General features: G+C 41.9%; 1 protein-coding gene across 1 annotated transcript; it reads right to left on the bottom strand.

The window, feature by feature from the left end:
- Positions 1–7,235: 7,235 nt before the first annotated feature.
- SYPL1 (synaptophysin like 1) lies at positions 7,236–11,507 on the bottom strand. Its single transcript, XM_053943740.1, has 5 exons — positions 11,436–11,507; positions 10,622–10,740; positions 9,237–9,441; positions 8,226–8,414; positions 7,236–7,352 (listed from the first exon to the last, which is right to left on the bottom strand). Exons 1-5 carry the CDS (start codon positions 11,505–11,507, stop codon positions 7,236–7,238), a joined length of 702 nt encoding a protein of 233 aa, XP_053799715.1.
- Positions 11,508–15,329: the final 3,822 nt, after the last annotated feature.

The following is a 15,329-nucleotide window of genomic DNA, read 5'->3' as shown; positions in this document are numbered from 1 at the left end:
ATCAACAAAGAACTAAAGAAACAAATATTTCAGGGCAGCATCTTAGTGTTGCTCTGACATGTAAGGACAGGGATTTCCTCAAGCACAGCCAGTGTTGAATCAGTATCATGCTCTTACATGCTCCTGAAGAGATCCTGCCCCATCACTGAACCAGAAACTTTTTCCACAGAGTTAAAAGGGCATGAACTTACCCTCTTAACAAAATAAAGCAGCAGCCAGCCCCAGGGTGCCTCCAGCCAGAACTTGGCTGTAATCACTCTGCTGGCTCTTCTCGCATGAAAGAATCACTGTCCTTTCAGCTTTGTTAGCTGTAGGTCATGACTGGTGGTTGCAACTGAATGGTAGCTCAAGGAATTAATCCAGAAGGACTGATCCTTTCTGCCCATTTTGGAGCACCAGCACATATGCATGGCCAGTAAAACTCCATCACTCCAGCCTGGAGGCCTGTTGCACTTGCTGTAAATCCATACAAGTAACTGCCCAGCTCATGGAAAAATAAATTCATGGTCTCTTGAAGAAGAAAGTAGCGATCTTCCAAGTTTGCAGCAGTCTTTCCAGCAAGAAAACGTTGAAAGCTCTGAAGTAACCACGTTGGCCATATATTAAACCAGACAATCAGTAAAGCTCAAAATGAAATTACTTCCTGAATTAAGAGCTTTCAGGGCCTCAGGACAAAAAGAAAATACAGGCCCTTTGGCTTTTTTATTTTAGCTAAACATTCCTCAAATTCATTCCTTGGTCTATCTTCATTCTCAAGATGCTCTTCAAGGAGCTGAATGTAAAAAGCCTCCTGTGCCTGCCAGTCCTTTCTCATTACTTTTGATGCACAGTCTCTGTGGAAACTAAAGCTAAAAATAATCACCCTCATCTCCTCCACTAGCACATACTATTTAATTCTCTAACCATGATTGCTTGATCTACCTGCATTCATGATCTTCTAGGAAGAGACCTTCCCAGTATCATGCCAATTTCTGTATAAGCCCTCTCCAGGGGTACTGCTGGTGCTGTGCCTGGGATCATTGCCTGCACACTGTCATAAAGATGCTTTGCATCCACAGTCACTACTGGGAACCTCTGAAAACCCCAAATTCAGCTCTAAGCTGCTGCAGCTTGAAGGACTCAACCCCCATTTTTCTCCTTTGGACTCATTATTAAAATATTGTGTCCTCTCCTCTTCTGCTGCTGATCAGGGATCTTACATTTGCTGGTCAGCTCACAGTGAAATGTCCAGTTGAATTGCAGGCTGTTTCCACAGTGTAAACAGGACCTGTTCCAGAGCAGTAGAAGCACATCATGTCAGTAAAGGGCCCAGAGCTAACAGTGGCCCTTCTGAAGAGCGGGAAAACACTCCCAGTGCAATACTCCTTGTGTTAGAGTAGGTCAAATTCAGTCTCAAGGCATCACAGTCTCCTTTTGCTGTGTGCAGACTAGGCTGTTGCATGGTACCAGAAAAAAAAACTTTTTCATTAGATAACCAACATCTGTCCTTTACAGTTTGCCCATTGTTTTGTTTCTTTGCTGGACAGCAATCTTTATGTCACTGCTGGCAGAGACCTCGACAAGCCACTAATGCCACCCAAGCGTCAACTGAAAATCTGAGCAATATAAGAGAATCTACAAAAAAACACCCCTGAGATCTTCCATGCTACAGCCAGCTCTCTGTGGAGGAAGAGGTGTGCCATTTCAGTTCATAGGATCAGGCACAATATAGAAATAAGTGTTCTCCAGCTATTTTAGAGTGATTATGAAATGAAACCCGAGGATACAACTCCTGTATTAATGTGGCTGTTGAGGGAGCAGCTAAAACATTTTGTTCTGCTAGAGCCAGTGTAAAAGTAGAAAATAATTTCTCTGATCTGCAAGCTGTTTAAAAAGAAAATGCTACAAAACTTGAAAAGGAGTACAGTCTAGTGGCTAATAGTGAAATATAGTGTTTTCAATGCAGAAAAAGGGAAATAGAAGCCACAGAAGCATAAAGCAGGAGAATCCAGCAGAAGGATTAGCATGCACAGTGCAGCCATTCACCCCAGAGCAAAGGAGAGCTCCAAGGGAACCTGATCACATTAAATGCGAAGTTAAAATTAGATGCTTGCAAAAGCAGATCAGGATGCAAAAATTAAAAATAGTTGCTGTATCTGCAGAAAGTAGTGGAGAATTAGATCTGAAGTCACCAGAGGAAGATTATTTAGGGGATGGTATATATAAATGAGAAAATGAAAAGGAGCAAGGAAGATCAACACATATGACAACAGATAGAATACCATCCCAAGGCAGGGCAGGTGCAGCATATGAAATGACTACTGCTTTATCTGACACAAAATAACCCAGGGAATTCAGCTGCTGAACTTAGGCCACAGAAAGCAACAACTCTGGATCTGAGTGCAGGCTACTTCAAACTTCAAATTAAATTGAAACTAAACAGGTGAGTTGATCAAAGCTTGTGCTAATACCAGTTTTTACTCAGCCTGTGAGTTAAATATCAGCATACAGCCTCCTCCATGCCTGCATTAAGCCAAATGGCTGCACAGACAGGTAAGGAGGAAACACAGCTGGCAGCAATAACGTGAAGTCACAAGCCAAGAAAAGACAGAGCAAGTTTTATGAATAAATGAGTAGTTGCTCAATTGTTGACAGGATGTAATAGCAAGCACAGGTACCTGCAAGCAGCAGGTACAAGCTCCTGGCAGCAACAGCAATCAATCAGATTCCATGGGACTCATGGATTATGAGAACCAGCTGTCCAAATACACCCCTACTGTTTGCAACAAACACTGATGTAGCAGAATGAGAGGGAACCTACTTAGAGAGTTAGAAGAACACTCTGAGTATTATGGGTTTTGTCCAGGAGGTAAGGGGAAAAAAAACAAAAAGCCTGAGTGAGCTTTCCTGTGTCAGTCAAGCAGAACCCAGAGTGAAATATTAACTGAAAACATTGATAACAGAATAAGATTTCCTCAAAGAAAGAATGAAAGAAAAACATGGTCAGGGTTGGCACATATTGCCCTAGCCCCTAGAGTGCTTGTCCTGAAACAAAGGGCAAAATCTTTGATTGTGACCATGTGGCCACAAATTTTAAGGATGGCACAACACAAGTCTGTCTTGCTGCCTTCCTAACTCAGGATGAAAAACGAAAGATCCAGGCAGGAAGAGTGCTACTGAGTACAGGCAAATTTTTGGAAGTTACAACTGAAAATTAAAAGGAAAATTTGTAAAAACAAGACTAAAATTTTAAATTTTTCTCCCTGCTCTAAATACATAGTGTCTGTAGGAAAGCAGTATTTATAAGGGTACACCTGGATTCATGTGACATGACAGAAGGGAATTCCACATTTGAGTCAGTCTCTAAAATGCGACTCTGGAGTGTTACTAATATACAGGGACTACATCTTAAAGTTGAAGAAAATGCCCTCATTCCCTAATATTTAAGGGATAGGGGATGTACTCCTATTCTGTACCATTCTTTTGACTAATTATTCAGCTTAGTATTTCAAGGTGATTAAGCAGCAAATCACCTGACTCCAGTCTCTGTGACAACAGTTTTGCTTTAGGCAATACAGCAAATCTGTTAGGAATGAACACACACCAAGTACTCCCACAAGAATAGAAATAGACAATCCATGATGATGCAGAATATTCGATGTGCTGTCATGACTTGCTCAAGAGTGGGGCCTTTGTGGAAGCATGAGGGACTGTCTTCAGGCAGTTTCCAGGAGTGAGGTACCCTACCAGCTCCCCAGGGGTTTGCAGTAGGGCAGGCAGCCAAACCACCACAGCATGGCCCCAGCTTTGTGTGCAGCTCACTTCTAGGCAATAGGGAAAAATAAACAGGCTGCAGCTACCCTGTGTGAGCAAGCAGGTGATGAACCCACAGCTCTTCACATCAAGGTAGTGTCTGTCTTCTTCCTTGCCTTCAGTGCCAGCTCCACACCCATGTCTTCAAGTGCTAGCCAAGAGTGCAGCAGAGCCAGAGCCTTGAGGAATTCACCACCCATCACAAGGCACTGTTTGGCTCCAGTACAATCAATTCTAGCAATGGTGCTAGCCTGCCAGCTGGTGGTTCAGTGTCCCAGCCCCAGCCTGTGCTGCAGATGGGTTTGCTTGCTGAGGTGACAGGGCCAAAGTGGAGCAGACCCCAGAGTGACTCCATTCTGCACTATTGGCACTGGCTCTTGGGGATTTCACATTGCCAGGACTCTCCTGGATTTAATTTCCTACTGCTTTTCCTGCAGGCTGGTGGCAAAGCTCTCTGCCAATACTGACACCATGCCAGCTCCCATGGCAGAGGTGCTTCCAGGAGTTAGTACATGCAGAATATACACTTCTCAGCATTGTCACAGAGGCCTGATCCCCAGATCACTAGTCACAGCAGCCTAAATCACAGTGTACTTGCTTGCTTAAACACCTCCTAATGATAATGGATTCTATTCTTCACTAAGGAGTTCTCTGTTGTTACCCCATGCTGACCCTCAGCTTTATTTTCCTTCACCATCACCTTACAGCCTTTCTCCCCACTGTGGGTTTCTGATCAAATTGCCCCTCTCTACCATCACACCAGGGATCATACAGCACTAGACTTGCTAGGGCTGTATAACTATAGCCTGCTACCAGAATAATTCCTGCAGTATGAGAGGATTTTTATGAGCTTGCTCCACTGATGGCTGCAAGTAAAATTGCTGCCAGCTGAGGATTACAAACCTGTAGAGAGCTGGCAGAGATCCAGGCCCTTTGTTCCCCCAGTACAGAGGGATCAAGCACACTGCATCCCCTGATAGCAGTGGTGATTCTTGTGCACTCAAGATAGAGCTGGTAACTCAGCCAGCCATCCCCTCCCCCACCATGAGTAAATAAGACACTGAATGTTTTGGTGCTGCCAGCACAAATATGATGTTAATTCAAAGGCAGAGACTGCTCAGCCCTTTGTGGGTGTTCAGGGTAAATGAGAGCAGCTGCTTGCTCCTGCTGCATGATGCTTTCCATTTCATCTCAGCTACAGGACCCCAGCAGCCTTCAAAGCCTGCATTATTCTGCACCAGTCCCTCCCCCCTGCAAAGGGAAACAAGCTTTATCCTAATGAGCCAGAAGTGCACATGGGGTTACTTTTCCTTTTTTAAAATCTTGCTTGCTGTGGACTACATATCACACTTAGCTTGGCCTGTTAACAGCAACCTGGCTCTTCACTTAGCTCTGTGGAATAGACACACATGCAGCCTGAATTTGTACAAAATGTAATCCCTTATTTGTGAATCTCTATATTACCAGCTATAGTCCTGCCTGACACCTTCCATCTCCTTGTCTTTTGAAGAAAAGCACTCTGGGGATGGGACACACTTGTTTCTTCTACAAAAAGCACAAGGGTAAACTTCAGCCTTAAGGAAACAAGGATGTCTTTTTCAGTGAGTATGAAATGTAAGTTTTTGTTGAAATAATCAGTTACTGTGCTAAGCTTTCCAACTCTGTTTCACTTGTTGGCTAGACCTCAGCCACCAATACGGCTTATACTGATCTAATCCATTACAGCTCTCATGTGTGCAAAAATACTCAGTATTACCACTTTACTACTAGGCCATGCCAATGACTAACAGGTCTGTTCGTGACAAAGCAGATAAGCACGTAGAAAATAGACAGGAGCATAGTTCTGTTGAAAATATTAAAGTTAATAAAATATTTTAGCCCCATCATACATAACCTTAAATCTCAAATACTGAAAAGCCTAATTAATGTACAATGACTGCTTTTTTTCCTCAGAAAACATGAAAATAGGAGTTTCAGATTTTAGGATGAAATACCTATTTTTAAATAAATAAACCTGCACAGTGATGCAAACAAGTGAAAATTGTCCTTCTTACCTCTTCCAAAAGGCAATTCAAATGAAATTCTGGGCAGTTACAAGTTACAAAAGCCCCTGCTCTGAACTGACTGAAAGAAGTGCTGAGCAGCACTAGCCTGCACGAGTGATACATTGCTCTCTTTACAACAAAACCCACAGGGCCCCAGTGTAAAAGCCCCTCCTGTCAACAGGGGCAGCCACAGCTAAAGCCATGCCCCAGAAGCTACAAAGCCAGTGCATTTGCATCCACTGCTACAGCAGTAAGGACCCAAGGCACATTCAGCAGCAGTCATACTGACTTTATTACACTCTTTGACACTACAGTTTACTATCAGAAGGTCAATAGCTCTGGCACACCAATTACAATTTGCATTATATACACACTATTGTGTCTATTTTCATCACAAACAGTTTAAACAAACCAAAAAGTTCTGAACAGCCTTTGTATTAAGTTTGTCAAAACATTTGTTCTGGGCAATTCACAGGGAGTCAGACTCATTAATAAAGAAGTGTACATGACAAGACCCAAATATCATTCCCAATGAATGAGCTGAACAACATCAATGAAGAATTTGTCATATTCAGACATCCCTTCAGCCCTTACATCCTTTCATACACAAACTTTGTTCATGCACCTCAAAAGTAATAGACAGAAGCCTAAGCAGTAGCAGAATATATTGACTTTGATTTCTACAGTATTTGTGTTTTGGGTCATACTTCATTTTTCCTCCCTCCCGCACCTCCTTCAAGTGTTTAAATCATCTATTGCACCCATATACAAGCTCTCTTATTAGTGAGACTAGAAGCTAGGAACTCATTCAACAAATATCATTGTTTAGAGATTGTCCCAAGCCATTAAACAGCAACAACATGTTAAACATAGAAGTAATGTCGTTCCTGACAGGCCCAGCAGCAGATCTGATATAATGAGCTGAAAGGAGCATCTGGAAGCCTACCCATCTTGGCTGTAACTCTGACATAGCTATGAATTCTACTCAGGTGACTTTTGCAAGGTATCAGTGGTAGGAAGAAATTAAACTACATTTTCACCTGCCCTGGGTGAGACGACTTGTCAGAACTAAACATGGAGCAGTAATAACCCAGATACAGTTGCTTCTCAGCCATTCCTCCTTTAAGACTAATTTAAGAACCAGAAAGGGTCAGCATCCAGATAATCTCTTCATTTTGCTCTTCAAAGCTGTAATATAATGCTACATAGTCTTGAAAGACACAATATATTTCATGATAATTAAACATTTCAGTTGGAGTACCCAAGACCTTACATCAAACCATAGACAAAATAGAAGTTTATATGAATCATCTGTTATTACTGAAATGAATCCTAATGGCTCCATACTCTTGGTAGTGTGATATGAAAGTGGAAGCACTTCAAAATATCAACTTGTTTTTATACCCTTTCAGTTGGACTTTCAGAAATTCTGTTCCATTGGCTGTGCAAGTTGGTGTCCTTGTATACAAGCCAAACATTTCCTGCCCATAAAATCATATTAAGCAAGCCAAACACCTGTAGGGTAGAGAAAAAAAAAGGGGGTGGGGGGGAAATGTAATATTAAATGTGTTGTGTTTGATTGGTTTTTTTGGTTTTGTGTCTTTTTTTTTTTTTAAACAAGCCAAAATGTCTCTTCAAGGCAAACCAGTAACAAGCACTATTTTGGCACCCCTTTCACCTGGAAAAGACATTTCCAAACTCTTCAGAGTAATATAAACTATTTTAGCTCTTTAACAGAGCTCTTTGTAGACCAGATAGTCAAACTTACTCTGTACTTTGCACAGAATTAGACAAATTATTTTCAGTGACTGAGCACCCCTACATATGCACTCTCATACCAAATGACTGATTATTATTAGGCCAATGAATAATAGCCTCAGTTTTGAAAAGTAGAATTCGCTAGGAAGATCATACAATAAGCCTAATTTGCGCTGATATGAAGTGTTCTTTGTATGAACATGAGCTTCATACCATTATGTTACAAGGAACCTCAATCTGATGTGTAAAAATGCTCACAGTTGAGTAAAAAGCTAGGTTCAGCACCAGTACAGCATTGCCTCTTATATCAGTCAAATCACTTGGGTGGCTCAGTAAGATATTTTAAGTTTCTCTTGGCTAAAGGCATAAATAGACACTCAAATATGTCTAGAAATGCTGCATGTAACAGCTCTAGAGGCAGATCCTGCAAGACGTTTCTCTTAACTTGTTTCCTCCAAGAAATTATTTGCTCAGTTTTTTACCACAGTAATAATGGACCTGAATGACAAATAATCCATAAAGAAATCTTAACACAGAGCAACACATGCAATCAGTAGAACAGGACTCTCAGGTACCATTTGTTGTTTTCCAACACACTTATTGTACCCATGTGGTGGAAGGTATACATACCACAGACACATTCAGAATTCCCATACTGGTCACAGAAAGAAAATGGCAAGTTGTTCCTGGTGCTTTGCAAGATTCAATTCCTGGAACAATGCTGGCTCCTGTGGACACCTTGATGCCAGCAAGCGCCTTTGCCCAAACAAAAGTACTGACCAGCCACAGAAAGGCTGTCAAGACACTGACTGTCAAGTCCTACACAAGAGACATACTCATTAATAGGTTAAAAAAATGCAGGAATATACATGAGAGCAAGGCAGAGACTGTATCAGTTATAACACCAAGATAACTGCACCAGTGATAATGATCATAAGCAAATTTAGTCATTAACAATGTTATAGTTACAACTCAGTGTTGATAACAAGCTACAAAACTATGTGCTTGTGCTTGATAGATGCAAAAGGCAATCTCAACCTAAGAAATCTGTTTCTAAAAATCAGATGCCTAGCACCTATTTTATGATAACTTAAACCAAAATTAAGTAAAGTGAGAGTGATGGGGATGGGCAAGGGGAGAGGATTTAAATCTGGATGGCTGATAGGCTTGGTTTGAAAGGTCACTAAGTCCATTTTCAAGCATGTTATGAAATTTCTCATTCAGAGCTTCAATATTGAAGGCAACTAAAATTCACAATGCAATGATTTTCCTCTGCCAATTGCAGCAGGTGCTCTATACAGAGAAAAAATTCCGATTAACAGAGAAGGTCCCATCTATGGAACAATTGTATACTCAATTGCAGGATACAAGAGTTGTAGTGAAGATACTGTTTGCCTGAAAAAGTGAAAGTTCATTCCACTGCTTCAATAGCTGCATAAGGTGTGATGCCACAGATGGCCAAGGGCTTTGGGTCCCCTTTTCTGCTCAAGTGCTGTAGAGACCAGTCTCAGATACTTGTGTTCACTCTCCATTTAACTTTTGTAACTGCTGGATATTCACCAATTATTCTTGCATTAGCAATATTTCTCATCTCTTTGCAGCTTCAAAGTCAAAATGTTAAAATATCTTAGTACTACTTACAGTAAGTGGAAACTTGTTATTTTGCTGATACACGTGGTTATATCCAATATATACCACAAGGGCAGCAATACAGTAGAGGAACGCCAATGCTGCCAGGGTAACAAAGAACTGTGCAGAAGAGGAGAAGTTGCCAATGAGGTAGGCATCAGTCCAAGTACCACCACAGCCTTTTGGGTCTGGTGCACTAAATACAACAGTATTCAACCTGTGAAGATTATATCCATGTAGTCAGTTTGCTATACAGTGGGAGCTTCATTTACTTCATTATTTATACTTCATTATTATTATACTCCATGCTTCACAGCAACAGCACTTCAGCATTCTGATTGTACAAGTTTACTCTGAAAGATAGACTATAGATATATAAATAATCACTTATGCAACATAAAGATTCATCAAGCTATCTGAAGATAGTAGCAAATCGTACACTAAGATATACAATAGTACCTCCAGGAGAAGAACCCTAATTTCAACTTCATAGTGGTTGAACAAAAAATTCCCAATTTGGAAGCAGACTTAGCAACATTACTTGAGAGACTGGCAGTTAAACAAGGTGATCAGGACTTAAGAGCATTATAGCTAGAAAACCCACAAGCCCTGAAGCTGAATAAATAAAGCTGTGTGACTAGCATTGACCGCTCTGTGACCAGCACAGAATTATTTCAGAGCCTTACTCTCCCCTCCAAATGCTGTAACAATGCTGGGTTTTGTGACCAAATTCTATACTGTTGTAGTGGGTTTTAATGGCTGTCCATTGAATCAGTTCCTTTATGTTATTACATTTGTTGAACACATATGGAACACCAACTCTGCACTCTTCATAGTTGTGCAGCTGCAAGAGCTAACAAGAATTCTTCTTCCTCCTGCTCCAGGAAAGGAGCTTGTCTCTACAAGAGCACTGCAATGACACTGAGGTATTTAGGTTTTTTGTGCCCAACATCCTCACCAAGATAATACTGGAATAAACTGAAAATAATTTTCCATTCAGTCTTTGAACAAAAATAGGATAATGGCACATTCAAAATAACCTTATCTGGACCTCCAAAGCAGCTACAAATTGATGAAGAATTAGGCTGTTAAAATGGATTGTGGTTTTTGTCTTACTAATTATTTTCTGTAGCATTCATACACTGCTAGACTAGAGCTTAAGATAGAATAGTACAGAGCATAACAGCCTACTGCCATTTCTACCTACTTCTTTCTATAAGGCACTAATAAATACAGTGCTTTGAATGATTACAACTAAATATTTTATTGCTGCTACAGATCAAGCCAGACATTTCACAGCTTCACTTATACAGTAAGCATATAATCATAAGGAGGTAGATAGGGAAAAGGGGAATAAAAAGTAATTATCAAGTAATAACTGAAGAGCTAATGATCACCTGAATGGATAAGTAAAAGCAGCTGTAACTGTTTTGTTTACCACACCTTCACAGGAAACTAGAAGAGCAGTTTCACCTTGAAAGCCTCCACATGTGGCAAATGCAAAGATGGCAAAAACCTGTAGGAATTGATACATAGGCACATTAGTGCACACCACTAGAGCTCAAAGGAAGCAAACTCAACATTTAGCTGAAATAGCTTAAGACAAGAAATAACAATAAAGTTAGCAAAGCTGAAGTATGAAGTGATGTCAAGAAGAAAATGCTGAGTTTCTAAAATCCAAGAGTGTAAACAACACTGCTAACCAAAGCCCATTTAAAAGTGCTTTCTGTTTATTTTCTTTTCTATCACACAGAAATTTTTTGGGGCTTGTATTTTGTTGTTTTTTTGTACACTAACAGCCAGCATAGTGTTTCTTGCAATTGATAAAGGAAATATTTTTACAAGTCTTGCATATCCACAACTATAAATTCAAATAGAAAGTACATGCTCAGAGTATCACAGATCAACTTGACTCTCTAAATAGCTCTTACGTTCCCTTTTTTCACTATCCAGACCCTAAATCCCCAATCATCAGAACACACAGCAGCACAAGCTGCTGAAACACACTTGTAATTAACACATCAAGTTTATAAATCTGCAGTCCAACAGCATGGCTGAGAAGCAGCCCAGTGCTGGACACCCAGCACCAGCAACCTGGGGCAGGGTCTGTCAGCCCAGTGGCTCACACCTCTCCAGGGGTACCCAGCCCAGGCACAGGAGCAAAGCCAGGCCTGGGGCAGCAGAGGAAACAGCCCCCCCAGCTCCACTCACCCATTCAAGGATCTTAACAAAGCCCAGAGGCTCCAGGAGCACACTGAAGTCCATCCTCAAGCCCACCTTCATGGGGGAGACCAAGGCAGCCAGCAGGAACCAGCACCAGCTAAGTGCTGCAGCATCCCTGGCACATCCCTATAAGAGAGCACCCCTTGCCACACCCCCTCACCTGGAGATGGGCATGGACCCACCCACAGGTACTCAGCTGGGGCTCTTCAGCCCCAGGCCCTGTCTGGGGGCTGGGGAAATGGTGCAGTGGCTGTCACAAGGGGGAACAGCACTGGCCACTTTGTGCTATGAGGCAGCAGTGACTTCTTCCTCTCCCCCTACCTCTCTCCCCACTCAGCACACTTTGGACAGCCATATGTGCTGCACCTTGAGCTTGATGATTTGATGGCAAACAAGGCACAGTCTATGTTTGCCAAAATCTCATTGACTACCTTTGACTATTTAAGCTTTAATTGTTTTCTGTGATTGCACTTTGTTGCTGGTATGTTAATTATCAGTAAAAGTGAAGAGCTAAAACTCATGCTGAAGAAGGTTTGAGGACTGTCAGAGGGGCTGCCCTCTTCCCTCTTCCCTGGTCAGAGACATGGATAGCCAAGGTGGCCATGGGCACAGCACTCACTGCTGCATTTTCCTGGCTCTGATTCAAGATCCTGTAGGAGTTTCTTGGGACTGCCTGAGGCCTTTGAGGAACATCAGGGTGTCTGGTGCTGCTCTTGGGAAGGGGTGGCTATGGGAAGCTGTGGCTGCTTCTAGCAGGATCCAGCTGATCTGGCAGTTTACACCAAGATCTGCAAGCAGATGCTGGCCAAAGGCCCTGGGTCCTGTCATTATTGCTGTTACACAGCAAATTCAGTGAAACTCATTCTCACACAGCCTTGAATAAGGTGATGCCAATGGAAGAGCTGGCTTTGAGTCCAGCTCCTGGGTGTATTTAGAGGCTGCAGCAGCTTGGGCCAAAGGGGGCCTGCAGCCTCCACAGGGCAGCAGGTGTGTGCTCAGCTGTGGTGGTGGTGGTGGTGGTGGTGGTGTGCTGAGGGTCTCAGTCCCAGCCCTGCTGGGATCAGCTCTCCCTTGGCTCAGATGGAGCTGAGGGGGCTGCAGCTCTCCAGTCCTGGGGCTGACAAGCTGAGGTGCTCTATGGACCCGATACCAACAGGTAAGGAAGGACTGCTCAGGGCTGTGGAGGCTGGGGGCTTGACTGAGTTTGCTGTGTAACAGATGTTCTTGCTTGAATAAGTCATGGGAGGCCAGCCAAGGCTGGGACTACAGGAGGAAGCTTCCAGGCTGGGGACTACCTGTGAGAATGGTAACAAAGCCAGTGTTCAGCTGCCTGGGGCAGTACTGCTGCAAACTGCCTGAATGGCTACAGGGTCTGCCATTCTCACACAATTCAAGGAGAATTTTTCTGTGCGATGTGCTGACGTCTGCCTGCTGCTACAGATCCTGGAGGGAGTACAAGCTAAAGCTGTGAAAAGGATGGCTCTTCCCTGTCTTTCACCGCTTTGTTAAATGGCACATAAATCTCACAGAAAATCCACCGTGATCCAGACAAGCAGTGCTGAGGATTCAAGCCACCTTGGCCACTGCCTGGATAGGCAGTGCCTTTCAGGAGTAAAATAGGAGTATAAAACCAGGGACAGACAAAGGTGAAATGTCTATTTGCTCCTCTTCTTGACATCCTCCATGCCAAATAAAATCTGTTCCATAAAGAAGTGGCATATACAAACTTATTTCAGCCTAAATGAACCAAGTAAATCTGTCCTCTTATCCAATATGCCTCTGTAATTTTTGCTGTCTTCCTTCTTCTGCATATTCCACTTAAACCCTATAAGCAATGTATCTCCCTAAAAATATAGACATTGGTTTGATTACTCTGCTTTTCCACTTGTCAGTTAATTAAAACCGTTTCATTATTTAAAGCATTTTTCAAAAAGGCTCTCAGTCCTGATTTCTATGCTTTTTCTTCCTCAAGCCTACTCAGATGTCAGATGTCCAGTATGGATGCACTCTGAACTATATACAGTATTCTAGCTGTGGGCTCATTAATTCAAAATTGGAAAAGGCTCTTGATTTTTCACTCCATATAATTTATCTTTTCCTGAGTTTAAACGTATTTTGGAACATTTCTGCTTGGGGATTTCATTCTAAAGTGATACCAAACATTTTAAACGCAGGTGGTTCTTCCAAATTGCTAATTTCATAACTTGAAAGAAATTCTGGATCAAGTCTCTGCAATGAAATGTTTAGGCAGAAAGACTCTATATTTGTAAGGAGCACTGAAAAAGTTCACTACAAAAAAAAATTTACAAAAAAATAGTTATTGTGGTTGTAAAATCAGCTTGGCTTAGAGAAAAAGTGACCATAGTATAAAAAAGTACAAAAAAAAAAAAAAAAAAAAAAAAAGGAAAAAAAATAAGCAGGAACAACCAGTATTGATTGCATTCTCTATTTGGGAAAAAGCAGGACAGTATTAATATGCTAATCATGCAATAAATCCTTTCCACTCCAGCAGGGCTCAGGGGAGTCCTGAGTCACATCTGCTAAAGCTTCTATATCAGTTGTCAATACCCAGCAACCCCAGTTTGGACAGGGCTGATAAAGGAGCTCTCTTCATATGGACAATGATTGACGCTCATCTCTGAAACGCTGAGATCCAGATGTCTGACTGCTATGGCAATGCAGGCCTGTCCATTTATCTCTATTCCTAAGAAAAGAGGTAGGGGGACTGATGCAGAACCCTCTGACAGAGAATTAAATTAGAACAATGCAGTTAATGCCAAGCTGCACGGTCATTTGCCAATGTCAGTTTTTGCCGATCAGCCGACGCTTAAGCGGATCAAAAGACTGGGCTGATAACATATGACAATGTAATGTAGTTTCAGGTTCTGTGAGGTTTGGCCTGTTATTTGATGACTCTAGAAGGATATAAAACTCATGTAATCACTGATTTAATTAGAAAACAAGTACCTGACTGCGCTTTAACTGAAAATCAATATTATTAGTGAAAAAAAAAATATTTCTCAGAATACTGAGTCCTATCCCTTGGAGGTTAAAAAAAGGACAAAACCTGTGGCATCTATATGTCTGGTCTGACAAAGCTGTGGGAGAGACCAGTGGGATTCCTGTCTGTCCCAGAGATGTGTATGCAACAGAGACAGCAAAGTGTCCCCGAGTGAGGAGAGAGGGGGCTTCCCCTGAAGCATTGTGCAACTGTCTCATTTACTAATGCCTGTGGAAGATTAATTCAAACGACCTGGATGATTAAGAGTCACAGAGAGCTCATTTTATAAGACTGAAAGAACTTGGGTGGCTTAGCAAAATGAAGGGCAACTAACAGGTATTACTGCTGGCTTGAACTGCACAAGGGAATAGATGCAGGGAAGGCAGAGATTTATACTAAGAGACAGTTTTACCAAAAGGATCCTGCATGTAATCAAAGAATATAATTTATAGTGAACATAAAGTGTGAGATTCTGAAAATAGCTTCCAACAGAAGACAAACACTGGAAGTTGTTTTACAGGGAATTCAGAATATTTGCAATATTGTTGTTTGTGATAGCAGCGGGAAAAAACCCTGGTGGTTCATGGTGTTCTTTGCCCATCCAATCCCCTACGCAGTCCAAACAAGGATTAATTCAGGGAAGTCCTGAGCTCTCTGTTTACAGATAAAGCAAAAGTGGGTGATTAAGTTAATACTTGTATGTCAGGGGAGGAATCATTGCCCAGGACCACTCTGTCCACAGCACTGTCTGTTCAGCAGGGTAGGAAACACCAGGTGAAGAAAGTGCTTTTCTTTCTCCCATAGTAAATAAAGCTTACTTGCCACTGTCTGCAGATAGTTCCTTGTCATGTAATGATCTGCATTTTGTTAGTTGTCTGTAT

This window comes from Vidua chalybeata, chromosome 5 (genome assembly GCF_026979565.1).
Source record: "Vidua chalybeata isolate OUT-0048 chromosome 5, bVidCha1 merged haplotype, whole genome shotgun sequence".
NCBI lineage: Eukaryota > Metazoa > Chordata > Aves > Passeriformes > Viduidae > Vidua > Vidua chalybeata.
Note: the sequence above shows the minus strand (reverse complement) of the source record. Positions and strands in the feature narration are given on the sequence as shown.